The sequence below is a fragment of the Ammospiza caudacuta genome, chromosome 11, assembly GCF_027887145.1.
Source record: "Ammospiza caudacuta isolate bAmmCau1 chromosome 11, bAmmCau1.pri, whole genome shotgun sequence".
Classification (NCBI taxonomy): domain Eukaryota; kingdom Metazoa; phylum Chordata; class Aves; order Passeriformes; family Passerellidae; genus Ammospiza; species Ammospiza caudacuta.
Genome location: NC_080603.1, coordinates 9519749 through 9540640, shown reverse-complemented (window position 1 = coordinate 9540640; position 20892 = coordinate 9519749). Strand labels below are relative to the sequence as shown.

The window sequence follows — 20892 nt, the reverse complement described above, 5'->3', positions numbered from 1 at the left end:
AGGCCCACAGCTGGATTCTGACACATCCTTTGCATGCAGGTGCACTGCCATCCTCTGTCCCTGAGCTGCAAGAGCTGCCCCCAGCCACTGCATTTCCCTTCCCCTTGCACTGCTCCAGGCAGTCACACAGCACAGAACAGGAACAAAGATCTCAGCCACTGCAACCTCTTCTTCTGGCAAAAAAAGAATGAAGTATCCCTACATATATTCTGTCTTTGTACAGGAGGAAACTGCCCAGTTTTAGTCAACAGCATTATAGATGATATTTACAGAGACAAAATACACAGTATAGAACATGCTCATCTTTCCATTCTGCAGATTTTCTGACAAAGTGAAACCCTGAAAAGTCCAGATAAAAACAACATAATTACGTTTTAGAACAGCCTTAACTGACAAGTCTATCAAAACCAGCTCTCCTTTTGTCTTTAATGCTGAAGTTTTAAACTGTTTTACAACCATGTCCATTTACATAAACAAGGAGGAGAAAAATATAAAACACATGTGGACTAATAAACACTATAAGAAAAATACTTCTCCACTCTTTTCTGTAGATCTGGCCTCAAACATAAAACAAGAGGGAAACAATGACAATTCCTAATAAAACTTTAATCTGCCAGTCATATTTGGTTTGGAAGTCAACCAGTTTCCCAATCCAATGGGCTTCCCAAACAAAAATGTTCCATTGATATAATTACCCATTAGAGACAGAGTATTTTTCTAGCCAGCACTGGAACATTTCTTTCATGTTAACTTTTAACACTGTCATTTTCATACACTATTTAAAAATTCAAACATTTACAAAATCCAGTGGCATTTGCCATTAAAGAGATGTTCCCTCTATTGCTGATATCTCAGGTTTAACTCTGTACAATGCATTAATAGCAAAACTGAACTTGAGGGCACATCTGGCCCCAGCCTTTTGTTTTGAAGTCCAGGCTACACAATTATATTAAAGATGTCTAGAACTGTTAAGGCTTGTACCTTTTCAGCAAGTATAAACTCTTTGTTAAAAGCCTTCTATGTGCCTACTACAAATGGTAACAAAATCTGACAAAACTATGAACAGTTATTAAAATCTCCTAGTAAATTTTCAGATGTGTCTCAAATGCATTTCTCCCATCATTCACCAGGAATGTTCAGGGGAAAAAAAATGTGGCATTATTTACCTCAATAAACACACAGAGCTTGAAAACAGTAGGACTTCCTGAAGCCAGTTCCCCTACCCTACTGCTCCTTGTGAAGCTGCCAGTAAAGCAGCGAGCCCCATGGGCAGCCAAAGCTCAACACAGCCCCTGGGCCTTTTGCTCCTGTTCAAGGACATGAAGAGCAGAACCAAGTGCTCCATTGCCCAAAATGCACAGGACAGAGGGCCCTGGCAGGAAGGATTGTGTCTCACAGGACCCACAGCACTACATCACCTTGAAGAATGACTGTTGGAGTTTAAAAGGAGTCTCCAGCTGTGCAGCAATCTGCTTACACATCTCCTTCTAGCCAGGATGAGGAGATGAAGGAGATGCAGCTGGCGTTTGATGCAGGCAGCCAAGCCAGCACACACATGTGACAAACATGAACCAGCACACACATGTGACAAACATAAACCAGCACACACATGTGACAAACATGAACCAGCACATACATGTGACAAACATGAACCAGCACACACATGTGACAAACATGAACCAGCACACACATGTGACAAACATAAACCAGCACACACATGTGACAAACACAAGCCAGCACACACATGTGACAAACATAAGCCAGCACACACATGTGACAAACATGAACCACCTGCTCCAAGAGCTGCCTGTCCCACCCTGGGACAGAGCTGAGGCAGCTCCTGACCCGGGTCCTGGACAGCTGCTCCATGTCCATCCTCTGAGTCTGCTGGTGGGAGAGAACACCTCCAGCTCTCAGAGCTTTTCAGAGAGCCTTTGGGGGAAGCTTTCTCCATTATCTACCCCATGAGCTGAGCTGTTAGTATCCACAGAAAGCACCAGCCTTGTGGTGAAAACAGCACAGGAAAGCAGAATACAGAACTCAGAAACCACAAGAGAAGAGAAAGGAACCAAGAACGAGCAAACATCACAACAGGGGACAGAGTTTTTTATCAATCCTGGGTTCACCCCCAGCTACCAACACTGAGGATTCTAGGTCCTACCCTGGGGTTGTTTTCCCCAGCAGTTTTCTCCTTGCGTCTGAACTCGAGATGTGACAACTATCAGCTCTGAAACAAGTGCCTCAGGAGTTTGTCTTACAAGCAAGGACACACTGACTGCTCACACAACCACCACCACCTCCACCTCATGAGCTGCAGAAACCACTGCTCACAAAGCACTCCCAGGTCCTTCCCAGCACAGCACATTAAAGTCAACCAGCATCCTTTTCTGTTTGACTGGGTGGCAAACTGCTGCAAGCAATTCCTGAACCCTCACAGCTGAAGCAGGAGCCAGACTGTGACCTTGTCAGCCAGCCCAGGGTGGGCTGTTTGTAATATTGAGTCAGAACCTACAGAAAAACAGCTGAGCTTGCCCTTTACTACTCCCTTTGCTTCAGTCAGCTAAAATTCACAAGTCTGGCTTCAAATGCCACAGTTCCACATGTGGATAAGAGGGATAAAATATCAAGCACTTACAAGAGTTATGCTCTGCTCTAAAGAAGTTTGAAAATAGAAGATATGTACCACATGTATAAGTATACATTTAGTGTTACTAGTGTTTTGCTTTTATAAACAAATTTATCACAGAAAGGAACAGACATTTTCAACATTTCATGCTTAGAAAAGCAGTAGCATATTTTAAAATTACCAGCCCTCCTCCACAAAGCTGTGCACTGCTTGCTAACAGAGATTCACAATCTCACAACAGCATAAAACATTCATTTCCACTCCAAATGCTTCAGGAGGTACCTCCCTTCTAACAAAACAAAATAAATCAGTGGCTTGGGCATTTTCCTGAGTCTAAATGTATAAACACTCATTTTCATTCCATGAACATAAACCATATCATCAATCATTTAGGCTGGAAAAGACCTCTAAGATCAACACCAACCACTGACCCAGCACCACCAAACCATGACCCCAAGTGCCACATCTACATGTCTTTGAGATCCCTCCAGGGATGGTGGTTCCACCACTGGCCTGAGCAGGCTGTTCAATGCCAAACCACCCGTTTGGTGAAGACATTTTTCCTAATACTCAATATAAACCTCCCCTGGCACAACTTGAGACTATTTCCTCTTGTCCTGGGAGATGAAACTGATCCCCACCTTGTACAACCTCCTTTTGGGTAGCTGTAGAGAGTGATATAACCCCCTGAGCCCCCTGTTCTCCAGGCTAAACACTCCCAGCTCCCTCAGCCACGGCTCATCAGACTTGTGCTCCAGACCCTGCACCAGCTCCACTGGGGAATTGCTCCAGATCTCAGTGTCTGCCTTGTCATGAGGAGCCTGTAGCAGAATGTTCTGCCTAAGCAGGGGTAAAACAGCTCAAATTTTACCCTATTTGCAAAGAAGCTGTAAGTGCTGGATGGAGAAGGAGGGATTCATGCTAATTTAGGTGTTGAAGAAAGCTGAGACCAGCCAGACTCACCAATCCCAAAGTTCAACAGTTATTCTGAGGATGTGAAAAATCAGTGTTTCCTGACAGAAACAGGCACTGATGAGGCTGTGACAAAGTTCCTGATAAAACAACAACAAGTGCTAGCACTGTAACTCACCTGAAGCTGCAGGGTGCCCAGCTGGCACAGCTCACCTGGAAGCACAAGCTGATGCAAGAGGGTTTTGGTTTTGCTGTGGAGATGGACTTTGCTCCAAGTTGGACCAATTGCTCTACATCCTGAAGCTGGCAGAAGTTAAAGTATCAGGCTACCTGGATGTCTTGGCTCCCAGCAGACTGTACTGCAGCTCTCTTGGAGTAAAGCTCTCTGTATCAGTGTTGGCATTGGCAGTGAGCTCCACCCTGGCTGCCTCCAGCAGCTTACATGCTTTTTAAAGCACTTCTCCAACATCCTTATCTCTAGCAGAAATTTTATGTTCTAATTATGCAGAAAATCATTTTATCTTTAGATGAAATGTGATTCACTCTCCTAAATGCCTACCTCCTCATCTCTAAATAAAACTCATTTAGTTAACAATTCAGTTTCATGTTTCAGCTGCAGCTCCTCCAGGACCTTCCCCCTGTGCACAATTCAGAACCAACCCTAGAGCATCAAGGGCAGAGCTATAAGGAGCCTAAAGGGCAAAACAAGCTGCAATCAGACCCCTGGCTGGTGCCCAGAGGAGCCTGAAAAAGCAATTCAGAGCCACAGGTCCCTTTATGACACGTAGATGAGTTTAAGCACACTAAAATAACAACAGAAAACCACAAAGTTTCTTTCATCTTCCCTCCCTCCCTTTTTTAAAGTTTTCTGTCATGTTCAAAAGACACATTCTAATTCTAATGTAACCTTTTGGGTTTGGGGGCTTTTTCACTGGGCAGAAAAAAGCACAGCCCAGAAGGACAGTGCTCAGTAAAACACAACAAAAGATGGCAAGAACAACAAAGAATGTTATCCTATCCTATGGACTGGACTTTTACTTGCCTTCTAACAGAACTCACTGCATTGCTGTGCATTAATTGGTACAGACCACTTTAACACAAAACATGGCTTTAGCTGTAAATGTTCTCTCTGCTGCAGCAGGTGACAATCAGGGACAGGGCACAGTGCCCATGGGTCACCTGCACTGCCCCTCTGAAGCACAGCACAATTCATCTGCTCCTGAACAAACCACCCACTTCTGCTGAACCAATCCAACTGCCTGAAGTTCCCTGAAGGGAGGGTACAAATCAGGAGAAGTTCCAGCACTCAAACCTCTCACAGCAGTTTCCTAAATCCCATCTGGTCTGATGCAATGTAAAATAGGAATTGCAGCAGTTTTCACTCCAATGTCGTTTGCCTACTTTCATGGAAGGATTCAATCACACTCAATTACTCAACTGCACTACTACTACAAAATGCAGATTTTTTTTTTTTTAATACAGTAGCCTGATTTGAACTCTCTAGATTGTATAGATTCCTGCACACAAAACTGTTTCTTACTTTTTTGGAAAACAAGCAAACAAAAATTCTTACAAACAAACAAAAAAACCCCAAAATAAACTCCAAGTATTTCAATAAAGAAAGAATGCTTAAACAACATGTAATCATGGCGATTTTTAAACACACCTATAGAGCACCATATGTGGAAAACAAACATGAGGACACTTACAGAACTGCAGACTGAGGCTCAGAAAGGCTAACAGGGCTGCCAAGGCCAGCAAGAACAGAAAGCGGTTTCGGAAAAGCATTATTATTCACTCTGCTCACTCCTCATGGTTTCATCTTCAGGTATCTCTGGTTCCTGCAAACAAAATAGAGGCAAATTATATTTCAGATGTGGAAGAACCAGTTATCCTATAAAGGCAAGCACACAAGGTAATTTAAATTGGCAACAACAGAATGGAGAAGCTGCCTTCACCCCAAAAATAGGATTAACTGTATTTCCACAACAAAACTTTCAGGTAAATAAAAAATATTTCTATTTTCCATAAAATGAAGCCAGTTCCTGCTAACACAGGCTTAATACTCACATTCACAATTCTTAAGATAATAAAGAGTGTTAAAGCTGTCAGTCCCACTACACAGTAAACAAAAATTTAATAAAGCCACAGCAGTTGTTACTCATTGCAAAAATAAAAATACAAAAAAAAAACAAGCCCTCTCTTGAAAACATCCAAACACACTTTTCCTTGCAAAATGACATTCTGAAGAGTACAGAATTTGCTCAAGTGCCCTGTTTTCACAGATATACACTCTCCTGTGGAAAACTACTCTAAATAAGGATGAGAGGGGTTGCTCTCCCCCCTTACATGCCTTTTTTTTCTTTTTTAAAAAAACAGCTGCTCTTATGTGCAAGAGATGCCTCCTCCTAGCACTGACAGTGTGCTGCAGGAAATTGGTTAGTCTTGAAAGAAATCTTCTGAGATTGCCAGATCCTTTGAACTGAGTTCTGTTTATGACTGAACATTCAAACCTGTTGACAGAAAGTAACTTTTTTTCCCCTCCACCATTTCTTTTTGGCCCAGAACTTATTTCCTCACAGAAAGAGGCCTCTCTTTATCTCTCCTGCTTTTGAGAATGACAAGTCTTACATACACATGTAATTAACACATATTTGCTTATCAAAACTCTTCTGGACTCCAAAAATGAACCATCTTAGATTTTAATCTCTGAGTGTTGATAAAAGCACAACCTCAAAATTCTGATTTTTTTTCTACACCATTCCCTTCTCCTCCAATTAATTTTCTTATTGATATTTAAAAAGGTCTCAGGAATCACTGAACTTATTTCATCCACTGGGGCTGGTATTGAAAAGAGTTGTGTGATCGCAGTAAGTGAAATCCATTATACACACACATTTTGCAGGACTGAGGTCTTTCCAACTCATTTTACTTGGACAACTACCTTTACAGCTTTTGGAAACTGTGGAAAAATGGAAAGATCTGGAGATTCTGAGAAGCAAGAAACCAGAGTCATTACAGTATTTTCCCCAAAGGCTAACAGCACCACAAATGGAATGTGCAAGCAGTAATAAAAATAAAGTAAAAAGAGAAGGAGAGGGAAAGTTGGAAGGAACAATTTTTAACAGTTCTCAATTTCAAAAAAATCATAGCTCATCCTGGAACATCCTAGTGAAGGGCAGGCAGAAGCAAAATTGAACTACACACTGCAATTCAACAAAGCTGTGAAAGATAGAAGGTAAAAGGATTAGTGTATTCCAAACACCAGGAGAGAATAAAGCAGTTCAACCAAACAGATGGGACAACAGAAGGAACCACAAGAAAAAGCAAAAAATAGACTTAGCAGGAAGGAGAAGGTAAAATCTTTTTAAAAGCTCTCAGGAACAAGAGGTCTTGTGCACAGTCTACACAGATTAATACTGTTGTTGCACAAAATAAAGCTGCCACAAAAAAGAAAAATTAAAGACTGAAAAATAGGAGATCTTACACACTTCATACTAGCAAAATGTCTTCCTGATTAAGCTTAATGAGCTTTAAGCCTTAATTGCAAGATCAGAAGCTTTAAAACATGGAGTGTGAAAGGCATCATTCAAGAAATTACAAAGTGGAAAGATTTTTCTTTTGAATACACTTTGGCTTGCTAACAAATTAAAAGTTGCTCTGTTGTGACTTATGAGGCATAGGAACAGCTCCTGCTGAGAAGCTGTTAATTAAAAGCCTGTCAACACAATTTGCCATCAGCTCCTCCTCGGCAAGAAGCTGCAGGGAAGCAGGTGAAGGGATGTGAGACAATCCTGGAGCCTCTGCTCCTCCAGGCTGCCACACGGGGAGCACAATAACCATTGTGGGCACTCACTGAAGGGAGCATTGCTAAGCTAAAAATGATAAAATTAAGCCTGGAGAGGGAAGAAATAAAAGCAAACCAACACAAAACTATTCTTACATGCATATGAAACCAACACAAACCACAGAGCAGAACACAGCTGGGTGTGCAGGACAGACCATCAGACAGCAGGAGCAGGGCAGAGCATCCCCTCCCTGCTAAGCTGACATTCAGGCACTGCTGATCCTCATCTGTTTACCCACACAGAGTGGTGCAGGTCCTGCCCAGCCCCAACATCTCCACACCATGAAGGGATGGTTCCATCCACAGCATGGGCAATCCCACAGCAGCACCTGGCTGGCTGCAGGAACGTGGTTCAGAGCCAGGGAAGCACCCACTGCTTTTGGAGGGCACTCAGTGCCAGGAGCAGCAGCTTCTGCCCAAACTGCAGTGATTGGTGCTCATCTCTGAGACAGAGAGGTTTAAATTGGATATTAGGGAAAATTTCTTCCCAGGCTGCCCAGGGCAGTGGTGGAGGCACCATCCCTGGAGGGATTTAACAGACCTGTCGATGTGGTGCTCAGGGACAGGGTTTGCTGGTGGCTTTGGCACTGCTGGCTTTTCCAACCTACACAATTCCACAGTTCTGTTTCTATGAATGCAGTACTTGATAGAGATGACTTTAACAACTCCAAACATTTCAGTCACACTAATATTAAATGTGACACACTTAAATGGTTTAGAAAATCATAAGGAGAGTCATTAATAAAGCATCCTACACCAAAATGTAGGTAAGTAAAAGGCTCCTTCTCAGTCACCTTTTGCAGCATACCTACCTACATACCTATCCACAGAATGGAACCTTTCCTTTTAAACACAATCCAAAATCTCAACTCATCAAAACATGCCAGAATGACTCACAGCACTCAGAGCACCCTCAGTATTTACCTAATCTCACACAAGTGCTGGTGGAAGGTGTTATTGCATGCTCACAGCAAGGTAAAAACAGCCTTATGGTTGAAGGCCAGCCCAGGGAGTCAGGAAAAATTAGTAACTACGAGAAATGCTGGGAGAGAGGCAGGCAGCCCACAGCCCAGGCAGGGCAGAGCAGCTGGCAGCACTAACCTACACTGTGCTCAGCACTGGAGGGGCACTGCCAGCCAGGGCATCACACAGAGCCTCCCCTGGCAGCACCAGCAACTCAGCACACCAGAGACAAGGCATTTCGTGACTGGCCACACTTCTTTTGGTAAAGTCAGGCCCTGAAAATAACTTTACATCATTGCTTTCAAAGCACTTGTGAGATTATATGAGACAGTAAACCAGCACTGCCAAACTCCAAACTCCTGTGCCAACTGACTGATGCTGTTACATCCTCTAAATCACCAGCATCATCTATAATACAAACCTACTCTCCAGCATGAAGCACAAGCACAGAATTATAATGACTCACCATGACAGCTTAAATGAGTTCACTTGATTAAAACAGCATGTCTCCATAAATAATCAATAGTACTCCTCAAAGTCTGCCTCAATAAAATCACTGTATTTATCTGACGTGCTGCATCAAAATGACATTGTCTACTGAAACATAAGAGAGCAAAAGTGGTCACGATGAAAAAGCAGCAAAGACAAATGGAGACTTTGCCCCAAAAGGAAGGCAGTGCTCAGTCTGTACATAACTGTGTGCCAAAGACAGAGCAAAGTGTATTTTGGAGCAAGCTTATAGAGTGTAGGAGGGAGAACAAAAAGCCCACAGACGATATAATGTTGATTTGGAGTAACATTCACAGGTAGTTTTAGAAAAGAATAACAGAGGGACCCACCCATAAGTCTGATACCTCTACACTGCATAAGAGATTTTAACTATCATTTCTTTGTGATGTATCCTTTGCCTTTCATTTGCATCTGAAGGCTTACTTTGTGACAAAGCCTGTTTTGAAGGCATCTGAAATAAAGGTGACAGTTCCTGATACAGTTATAATGAAAAGCTCTGCCTTGACTTTCACTTTAACTCGTGATGCTGCACCAACCACTCCCCAGCCACTGGGCAGCAGCCTACCAGGCACATCTTTCATCTGTTCCCAAGTCCAGCCCCCAGACAACTTCAGACAGTGAGCTCATACTCTTGAATTAGCAACTACAGAAAATAGTTGTGTCAGCAAACGGCACAAGCCAAACCCTTTCTTTGGCACTTTGCAAGTGATTTGCATTTTTTTCCTGCAGGAATGCAAAACAGTGGCTGGGATTTTCTGGTCATGACCAAATGGACCAGAGCTATAAAGATCCATGGCAAGAACCAGAACAGAGAGAAATGGAAACATGCAGCAGGACCAATTCCCTGGTCAGCATGACCTGCTTGGTTACTGATGCTTGTAATTGTCACAGTGAGGAAACCCTCACAAAACCCCTGCAGTCACTGTAGCAGTAGCAATTTAAATTGAACATATGATCCCTGCAACACTGAGGGTACATTTTGCACAGCATCACAAAGTAACACAGCATCTGGGATACTGTTCAGCACAATTCTCCATTTCCCCACTGGAAAAAAACAAGAAACACTCTTTTTAAAAAAAAAAAAAAAAGCATTTAAGCAAAATAGGTCACAACAATTGGTGCAAATAAATGCATTTCTAAAAAGAGTAAAACTGGCTCATCATTGAAAATATGAAATAAACCCTGGTCAGTAGTGTTATTTGTGTTAGCCCTCCTACCCCATGAGTTAAACTGGAAGTCAGTAACCACAGGACACACAAAACTCAACTGGAAGTACAAACAGGTCAGCAGCCTCACAAAACAAAAACAAAAAAACCACACATACAAAAAAAAAACCCCAACACCTAAGTGAAGATAAATAAGCCTTGATAAAAAAGGCAATTTGTACCACTCCACAAGTAAAGCACGGAAACAGCACGAAGCAGTGCCTGTCCAATAGAGCACGGCTACATGTTAATATGTAAAAACTAATGGTTACTTATAAGATAATTTTATTTTTTAATTACTTAACATTTTACCAACAAGTACCTGATTTAAAAAGAAAAACAGCTAAGATACTGAAGTTTAATATATTTTAGCACATGACAACATCCACATCCAAATTTTTCTTGCCTTTGCAAGTTTCCTCCTTACCTAGGCATTTCCAAGATCCCCACAGTGGCACAGCTGGCCCTGCACAGTGCAGAGCTATTGCATGGCCCAGCAGTACTGCCCAGCCTTTCAAGGGAGCAGCATGAGCTCCCACTTCACACAAGGCACGGGATCAGAGATCTTGAACAATTCTGCCCCTCTGTACAGCACTCACCTTCCCTGTGCAGCAGATTTGCCCCTGAATTCAGTAAGCCTGATGAGTGCTGAGCACACAGAAGTGATGAAGGGACTCCAAGCCAGGCTGAACGCTGACACACCTCAAAGATAATCCACTGCTCTCAAAATACAAGGTTTCCTTGACTCCAAAATCTGAGCTTTTAAACATCAAGGTGCACAAGCAGACAAACTGGTGAACACTTTAAACACCTCTTCCTCCTAAGCAGCTTTCAAGTTTGAGCAGGACTCTCGTAAAGTTCTACACTGGAAATGCTGGAAAAGCCACCTTCAGTTTCCATCCCTCAGAGGGCTTTCCTTCTTCTCATTTCTGTCCTACTCAGTCACCACCAGGAGCTGCCTTCTCTCAGATGCCAGAGCAGAACAAGTGTTTGCACAGTTTGGGTTTGCATTTGATTTTGCCAGACTAAATCCTTTAGAATGTATTTGTTTTACTGAACTTAGAACTCACCAGTCTATCAATCTCCTGAAACTGGCCAATAAATAGTCACACAGAGACATCTATGTTCAAGTTTTGTGCATTAATGTTATAGTTAATGCAGTGTAACCTTAGAACACTGCAACTATTCTTTATAGTTTCACAGCATTGGAAATTGACTTATTCTGCAGCCAGAAATCTCTCCGTTTCTGGAATTTCAATTCATCAATTTTCTGATGAAATGATGCCCACATTATCTTGAACAACCACAAGTGAGTAAAAAAAAAAACAAAAAAGCATGAGAACTGTTAAAAAAGCATGCAAATAAAGTGTTGGATTTTAATTGGTTTTTTCACCCTTGCATAGCAAACCATTTAGGTGTGTCATCTTACCTCCCTGTACTCTGACCACTAATCGTCTTGCAAAGAAACTTCTAAAACCAAATGCTTCTGAAAACTCAAACAAGTACTTTTGCAAGAAATACCATAATTGTGAGTTGCAAATACCCTTATAAACACTTGAGTACCAACACAAGGGTGTGTTTTTAGACCAAGCACAATAATTTCTGGCACGAAGCCACTAAACAAGATCAGCACTGCAGCTTCTACATAATCAGTGGTTCCTAGAACTATTAATAAAAATATAAGTAAATATATGAATTAATTTAGAGATGAAAACCATAGTTTCAAAATACAAGGTACTATAAATATCTGATTCTTTGGGGATGAAGTAATTGCCCTAGAACACTTTTTTCCTTCTCCATGCTCTCTGCTATTCCTAGAATTATCAGTATATGTGAGAGAAGTTCTCAACAGTTGCAATTCAAATACTATTTCCACATCCTGTACATCCTTTCATTAAAAATAAATAAATAAACCCACTATAAATTCATTCTCCTGTTCTCCAGAACACTTTTCCTTTAGAGACCCAGCTTGGAGCCAGCTTGCTGCCTTTGTGCCCAGGCTCTGGCAGCACCCTGACAGCAAAGGCATTTTTGCTCCTACCAGCTTCACTGGGCTGTTTACACAGAATATCCAGTGTTCCCATCAGCCAGGACACAGGCATGGCATGCCCCTGCCTGGAGGAACCTAACAAAAGTCTAAATTAGCTCTGACAGTAAACAAAGGGAAAAGGCAGAGCTGCACATAGAAACAATTATGGCATGTTTATTCCAAGCAGTGTGCACAGCTCTTTATGTTCTGCTTTCTCACAGATTTAGACATCTGTTTAGACCAGAGGACAAAACAGTGGTCAGCAGCAAAATTCACACTTGCCAGCTCACACATGCTCTCCCTTTTGGTTCATACTTTAGTCACTGATGCTGTGCATCACTTCACTCTGAGGGCTCAGAGCCTCCATGGGAACCTCCATGCCTGAGCTCTGCTTCCCAGCGTGGAAAACACCCAGGAAAGCTGCACACAGCACCCACAGGAACCTCTGAACTCCTCCCCAGAGATGTCTGCTTGGCACAGCCAATGCTGCTCTAAGGGCTCCGAGTGCAGCACAATCCCTGAAGATGGATGTGGGTTTGAATCTGAAGCTGCATTCTGGACAGAACAAGATACAGCATGAACTGCTCCCCTCAGACCACAGAGAAGCTTCTCTGGTGTGTTCCAGCCTACCAATAAAATCCAAACTATAATAAAATATGTCAAATTACAAAGCCTTCAACAGAGTTCAAACAACAACGGATCACAAGCCATTCCCCTGTTTAAAAGTCAGACTTCATGGCATACCCAAATCTTAACTATTGAAGAGACCACTGCAGTTCCTTTGCTAGCTTAAAACCTCTTCTCTTATTTTCATATTCCTTTTATGAATTGTTGAAAGTCCCTGTGCTTTGGCCTTTGGTTTTCCAGCTATGACTTGATAGATTTCACATGGTTTACTCACTTGAACAGCAAATGGAGCTCATTAAATATTTCCAGGAGTAGGTGTCCTTAACTTTGGTTTCTTTTGGCCCACATAAACCCTTAGCTCAAGAGATTCCCCAGTTCAGACAAACTTTTCAGTAAGTGTTTTGATCTGGCTTTGCTTATCTCCTTTTGTTTGGAAATAAGATCAATGTCCTACAGTACTGTGTAGGTATTAAAAAACCTGAAGTCAATACCAACCCATCAGTCCAGCGCAGCACTTTGGGGGCTCTGCTTGAACCAAATTTTAATACTCAGGAAAATCTGTCACGAGCCCAACTCTGTGTTGTGCACTTCAGGAATGTCTCCATATTCCTACTCCCTTTCCTATGTAATACTAGGTCATACAAGCCTCTGAACTGCAGAGAAAGTAAAAACAAAAGCAAAGGAAGTTATTTCACTTCCTTAAAGGAAACTGAGCAACTCTATTTTAACATTATTATGAAACTTGAAGGAAACCTTAGGATTTTGATGGCTCCAGGCCAGAACTGAATATTAACTGGCAGCAAAACCATTCTAGAACATAGAGATAATTAAATAATTCTTAAAAAACAGCACCAGCATGTAATTATTTTTAACTTACCATTTTAAAACCATATACCATATGCTCATAACTATAAGCATAGACCCTAATCACCCCCACATCAGCCAGTGGCTGATCAGATAACATCACAGCTCAAAAAAGGCACACAAAGGCAAAGCAGTTAACATGCTTAAGTCATTAAATTATTTTTGGGGTTTGTTTTTAAGGTAAGGTTTTACTTTTTACCATTTTAATTGTTTGAACAATTCCATCTCCTGCTATAACACCCCTGTGCATGTTTCCTGAGCCTCCCTCTGCCCCAGTGTCAGGGGCTGTGTCCTGAGGCAAATAACTTCTTCTGGCACTAACTTTGAAAGTAAACATTGCAGGGATGCACTCAAAGCTAGTTGTGATCAACCAAGGAAGACAAGTTGAATAAACAGATCAGTGAAGAGAACTCATAAACACAGAAAAATGCTTATTTTCCCATACTGAGTCAAATTTATCCCGTGTAATGTTCAAGATGATGTTACCTTTAAGGACAGTATTTTTCACTGCTTGTCAGCTCTTCCACTCAGGTTAAATTTGATTTCAGAATGTGATCTGAGTTCCCAAATCTGTACTACTTTTAATTCCAAATGACCTTATACTGGGTCAGTTTATACCCTAGCTCACACAGACACACGCTGCTGGTGGAAGTTACACACCCACAGTCCTCAGGGGCCCACACAGGTTGATTTGCTCACAGTATCCAAACTGAATGGATTTGGGGACACTTTCTCTCCTCAGCCCACTCTCCATCCTGCCTTGCGTCCCATCTTCACCTGGTCCTTCACTCACCCTCTGGAGAACTGCCAGAATCTGAACCCAGTGCCCCAACCAATCCCCCCCAGCTGTCAGGGGCAAATGCACCACTCACCACTCTCATCCTAAAATTCACCATTTTACATCTGCTGATTTGGTCACCACTGAGAGCTTTCCAGGCAGTAAAACACCATTTTACTAAATTAGCTTATTATAGATGTGGAAAATGGCAGTGCAACAACCTGGTAAGTGTTGCAAGAGGGATGGAAGGGATGACATTGATTTTTACCCATCACATTTCTACTCTATCCTGTCCTTGTGTTCAAGCTATATTTTGACCCTCATCCCAAAAGATTTTTCTTCTGCCTCTAGCCCTGCATGAGATCTGTTCTATCCTGGTCACCCAAGACTTCCATATTCAACCACTTCCACAAAATCTCAAGGATTCAAAATTACAGGGCAGATACACACTTGTGTTCCAAATGGAAAACTTGTGCTTCTCCACACATTCTGCTATTACCCACTGCAACTCATACTGGAGAGGGGAAAAAAAAAAAAGATTAAACATACTTTCTCCAGCAGTTTTGTCATCTTCCTGCAATCTAACCCCAGAATGGTGATTACACAGATGCATTAGCACACAGTCAGCATTTTCTGCTGCCCTTTCCTCCCCACAGCACTCTGCACAGCTGCCAGCTCGCCTGGCTGCTTGAGAGCTGAATGGGGAATAACACAGGCAGCAAACTGGGAAAAGTGCCATGCTGCTGGCAAAAGGGCATGCCTGGCTCTTCCCTGGATCCTCATGGCAGCAGCACAAGCTAACCACCAGGAACACATCATCTCACAGAGAGAGACAGCTGAACACACAGGTGCAGACAGGAGAGTTATTGCTTCAAAAGGAAAAATAAAAATAGGTTTAGGTAAACAGCGCTGGCATTAAACATCATGTCCCAGCATTTCCTTGGAAAGGCCCTTTGGCTACAATTCTGTTGCTTTATTTGCTTAGCTGTTTTACATTTTATCAGCCCACAGAAGCTCCTCATGAAGGTACCCAAAGGTCTTCAGAGAAAGACAAGGCTGTGTTCAGACTCGGGAGCCATCAACAAACCAACACCACAACCACAGAGAATAAAGCATGGGAAATGCAGGGCAAAGTGCAAGAATCACTCTGTCCCTTTAACAGTGATGAAGCACTGAGGGTACCAGCTGTGTGTCTGCAGGGTCCCCATCAGCACTGCCAGCATCACAAGGCACAGCACAGCACCCTCCACCCCCCGGGGAACGGGGACATTGATCAGTGCACACCCTGACACACAGCTGTGCTGTCTGTGCCTTTATTTTCACAAGGGAAACCATCCATGTGACAATTTCAGGGGAACTGACTTCATTCTTGGTTCATGCTGAAGTTTTGGGTGTCTGTAGAAGCTATGAATGGATCAGCTGAAAAACAGCCCCTGATGAGCATTTCCAGACAGCCATTCTGAAAGTGCTCACCATGTGGCACAAACAAATAAGCCTAATTATTCCAGCTTCCAAACATCAGTTAAGAAATATGCCAGCTGTCTAGCTTTTCAAAACCCAGTTTACTTCTCTAATCAATATGAAATAGCCTGTCAATCTTGCTCTGAATCCTCTGCCTGTCATCAGAACCACTTAGAGCCTAATCACACACTTACCATCTACCTTTGTAGACCTCCTGGCAAATGTTTCTATTATCAGCTTGCACAATGCAAAAAAAAAAAAAAAGCTCTTTCTTGCTGCTCAGGATGAACCATTATATTGATGATTCAGGCATTATCTGTTTTTTCAAAAAGAATTGTAAATGCCATTTGTCACAGTACACCTTCCCACTCTTGTATTTCTTCACTGAACAAGAAAATGCCTCACCCAGCTGTAATCAGAGAACATCTAATATTTTCAAGACAAACAAGAACATGAATTTTGAATTCTAACCTAAACCTAATGGAACAAAATAAGCCATGTGCTCCTACATTGACTTAAGTCAAGACTCATGTATCCTTCCCTACAAATTTTAGACAATAAAATTTCCCAAATTCTTCTGCCCTAAATAGTATGCAAAGCAAAATGCTTGCTTCAGGGATTCACCAAAGTGCAGCCTGATTTTAACAGAAGACGAAGCATGTCACAGTCTGTACAGCATTCCCAGCATTATCCTGGAAAACTGCTACAGAAACCTTCAGCCATCATCAGCCTTTGCACAGCTTTATGACCAACTGTTTCCAATTCTGTTTCTGTGTAACTTATGCCATACACTGGCCTACATTTCCATTCCCTGTCACAGAATGCATTTTCAAAAGCATGTAAAAGAAAATAAGAAAACATGCATTTTGAAGCACAATATTTTATCAGTAACACAATATTTTAATACAAGTCCATTAAAATTACCATGACACTCAAACCCATGCAAGTAAAAATCTTGCTTGAAATCTACATTTAAGTCTCCTCCCAAGAATTTGACATTTCTTCCCTTTTTGCTCCAAAATTTAAGTTTTCTTTTTTGTATATAATTTACCACCCAAGCAAGAGTTTTTTAAATACACCCTTCTGAATGTGAACCAATGCTCACTTACTGCCTCCCTCTCCCAGGGAATCAAGATTAAAGGCTATATCCAAACACTTCCTGAACGTGATGCACTGCTGGGACAGTTTTGACCCAAACTACATTTCTGTCCAACATTTGGACTACTGAGGTTCTCTTTAAGCAGCTCTTTTCTCACCCTTGAGGCTGCCATCTGGCAGCATTTGTGTGTGTGCTGCCCCAGTGCCACAACACCTTTCCCTGCATATTATTGGTAACTATCTACCAGTAACTCCCAAAACTTTCGTGCATTCCCTATAACAAACTCCATCTTTAGTCTGCTCATACCTCCTTCACCAAATGATTCTCCAAACAGCCAAAGCAGTAGCTGAGTATTCTGTGCACATTCCCAAGCTGCTTGAGAGAGCACCTTCATCCCTTTGGTAGAGGCAGGCTTGAAGACTCCACCCTCTTGAACAATTAAAGTACCACCAGCTCCTCTGTGGCATCCGTCATAAACCAAAAATCTAAATCATAAAGCATATGTTAGTAGGTGGATTAACATTTAATTCCTATGCTCATGTGATGTATGCTTGTGAGCAACACATATCTCACAGTGGTTTTCCACCCAATTAATTGCCAACATGTTATTGTTGGCCAAAAGATAAAACTGTGGGGAGATGAGGAGAATATGCAACGAGAACTGACCATAAATCCAGATAAAAGCCACACTTAGAACCACATGAATCCACCATTCATTCTTTGGGCAATAACATGCAGACACACTTAAGATACAAAGCCTTTGTATGTAAAAGAATCTTTTCTTTTCTTTTTAATATTTGCAGCTTTATCAGAAAAAGCATCCAAAAGTCAAGTTTCAAAGGTCTTCTATAAGATTGTGAAAATAAAAAAAGACATACATAAGAAACCTCAAAGGACACTTTAGGTTTTGTTTGTCTAAGGAGGTTATGGTAAGTGTGTAAAAATACACACCCCCTTGTAAAACCACTGGAGGAAGCACACTGCATGGGGACAGTGATTTTGCACACCATGAAGCATTGCTTTTTGTGTTTCTTCACTCCAAGATGCCCACCTCTAAAACTAGACCAAAAAAAAAAAAAGAATAGAAGACAAAAGTAAGCTGCTAGAGAAAATAAAGCACCCAATTATGAAAATTCAACTATTTAAACAAGTTAAAGTTTTTTACAAGTTAAGCAAGTTTTTAACAAGTCAAAGCCTGCAGCCTTACCCGAGGCACACCTCTACACAGGCACAGACACAGCCTCAGTTACACCAAAGTCATTTTACAGATCTGTTGTTGTCAGACCTTCCTATGACACCTCTGTCCCTCAATGCTTCCTTTGCCCCAGAACAGGGAGCTTATTCAGCACTGACTCAATTTTATAAAAAGTAGTATTTCAGCACTACTGAGTTTACATAACACAATCAAGATAGTACAATTAAAAGCCATTAGAGAGGAGCATATGTGTTTTAACCATGTGCACTACTTGTAGTTACCTTTTTGAGAAGATTAAAATTAAGCAGCTTTTGCTTTTCATCTCACTCACACCCTCCCACTACAAGTTCTGTCTGAGCTAATCCTCCTTCTAGAGACGTCAAAACAGGGCATGAGTATTACAGCTACTTACTGCCAAACTGTGCTGGTTTAATATCCCATTACTATTGTAATACTGGCACAATAACTTATTATATGTGACAGCCTTTGCAGTTAGTCAAAGATAGAGCCACTTATTCAGTACTGACTTTTTCATCACATAAAAATATCATTGTGAAATTTGTAGAAGAGAAAATTTAAGGTCTGTACTCAGACACTCATCTGAGACTATGATGCCAGACAAAATAAAAGGCTTTTAAAGTCATTACACATGCTTTTCCTACCCAGTAATTTCAAAGACTTTATGCAAAGTGATCAGTCCAGAAATTCAGGTTACAGTGTGTGCAAATGTATTGTTTACTCCTTACTTCCCGGCTTTTTAAAACACATTTTCACAGAGTTTTGTGTTTTTTTAAGGGCCACGCTCTGCACGAAGGCCAAGACAATGTCCACCTCAGAGCACACTTCCCATGAGAAGCCCACGCTTGTCAAAACGCTCAGGGTTATTATTGGGGAACCTGCAGCACAGAAATACAGTAAGAAGTCTGTTCAAGGTCCGAGAAATATCTAGGTTAAGTACATGCGATGCAAAGGATGCTGTGGGACACGCTACAGACAAGAGGCATCAGGAAACAGGTGGATGCACGAAGTTACTCCACTCCGGCCACAGCGTATCCGCCAACAATGGATGGCAAGGGCCGGAACCCGGAGCAGTCCCGGGACCCGGAGAAGTGCAGGGACCCGGAGCAGAGCCGGAACCCGGAGCAGCCTCGGTACCCGGAGCAGTCCCGGGACCCGGGGCAGAGCCGCTCCGGCCCCGCTGCCGCTCGCTGCCAGCCGAGGCGGGCACACGCGGGGACTCGCAGGGGAACGAGCCCTGCCAGCCCCTGCCCTGCACCGCTCACACGCACCGGCACCGGCTCGCACACAGCAGCTCACACACACCGGCACCGGCTCGCACACGGCTCGCTGCCCGCGGGTCTCGCCCAGCCCGGGTCCGGCCGCGCTCCCGTCCGGGGCAGGGCTGCGGGGCTGACCGGCCCCGAGGCCCCGCCGGCCGAGCCCTCACCCGCCAGGCCGGCCCGGCCGAGGCCCCGCGCCCGCAGCGCTCCCGCCGCCCCTCCCGGAGCCGGGCACGGGCCGCACCCCCGCTGTCCCCGGGCGTCGGCAGCGACCGCCCGCCCGCTCCGCCGAGCCCCTACCGGGACAGCGGAGCACCGCGGACACGGCAGCGGCGTCCCGGGGCAGCAGGCACAGCGCTCCCCGGCGGCGCGCCCCCGGCGCTGTCCCACCTGCCCGAGGGGCCCAGCCCCGCCCGCAGCCGCCCCTCACCTGCCTGGCCGCGCTCGGCGCCTCCTCCCGGGCCCGCAGCTGGAGCCGCCGGAGCCGCCACGCCACGGCCGCGGCTCCGCGCCCGCCGAGCGCCCGGCCCACCCTGGCACCGCCCCCCCGGCCACGCCGCCCGCCCGCGCCCCCTGCCGGCCGCCGCCGCCCCGCCACCGCCCGGGCAGCTCCGCGCGGCACGGCCGCGACGGGACGGGACGGGACAGGCCTGTCCCACAGCCGACATGGGACGGGCCGCCCGCTGCCCCCCGCCGCATACGGGGCCCGCCCGCCGAGAAGCCGGCAAGGGTCAGCCCTCTGAAGCCGCCTTCTTTCACAGCCACGGCGGCGGAGAGCAGCGAGAGGCTCCGGGGCCAACAGCGGGCACCCAGCCCGAGCTCCCCACGCCCCAGCCCCGGTTTTCAACTTCCCGCTGCTTTCAGCTGGCAGCGTTGCAGAGGATGGCTGTCGGTTCCCGGAGATGCAGCTGGGCGCGGTGGGTACCGCCGCTGACTCCGCTGGCGCGTTCTGATTTCTGACTCACCGGAGTACGGCTGGAAGCTGTCACGGCCCTTTGGAAGAAATGCCACAAATTTCAGTACAAAGATATAACAAACAGCTCTCCTGTGCAGCTGATAAAAGTGAATTCATTCTATAACTTGCACAGTAGTCACCAGGATTTGCTCCAAACAAAGCAGTTCCCAGTTAACCCGCCTGTCCCCTCACAGGAGCCAATTCTACCCCACTAGCAGGAGTGCTTGTTCAATCCTGCAACCTTTCAAATACACCAATTTTTCATGTATCCCTAAACCAGACCCTACAATCAATTCTGCAGATTTGGGGAATGCCCTAATTCCCTTTACACACCTACTCTGGCATGTGGATGCAGAGCCTATGTGAATGCTAGGTGATCAAAAGTGATAGGAAAGATGTGTGCTAATGTCTTTACAAACAATTCGATGGGTGAAGATATGGGTGTTAATGTCTTTGAAATGGGTCTTAAAGTCTCTGCCAGCTTCAAAAAGCGGGTTCCTTACCCGGCCAAGACATCTTGACTTCTGGAACAGACAAGGGT

At 44.0% G+C, this 20892-nt stretch overlaps 1 protein-coding gene across 3 annotated transcripts in view; it reads right to left on the bottom strand.

Annotated features, from left to right (window-relative positions):
* Positions 1 to 19923, bottom strand: part of PXYLP1 (2-phosphoxylose phosphatase 1) — a 47898-nt gene extending 27975 nt beyond the window's left edge. Inside the window, exons 1-2 of one of the 3 annotated variants that reach the window (XM_058812342.1) lie at positions 19827 to 19923; positions 5248 to 5379 (exon numbers count right to left, since the gene is read on the bottom strand). In XM_058812342.1, coding sequence (XP_058668325.1) covers positions 5248 to 5326 — 79 coding nt within the window. In that variant the 5' untranslated portion in view covers positions 5327 to 5379; positions 19827 to 19923. Of the gene's footprint in view, positions 1 to 5247; positions 5382 to 17227; positions 17363 to 19826 lie in introns of those variants that run through there. The other 2 variants (XM_058812343.1, XM_058812344.1) reach the window with 2 other exon arrangements.
* Between the last annotated feature and the right edge of the window lie 969 nt (positions 19924 to 20892).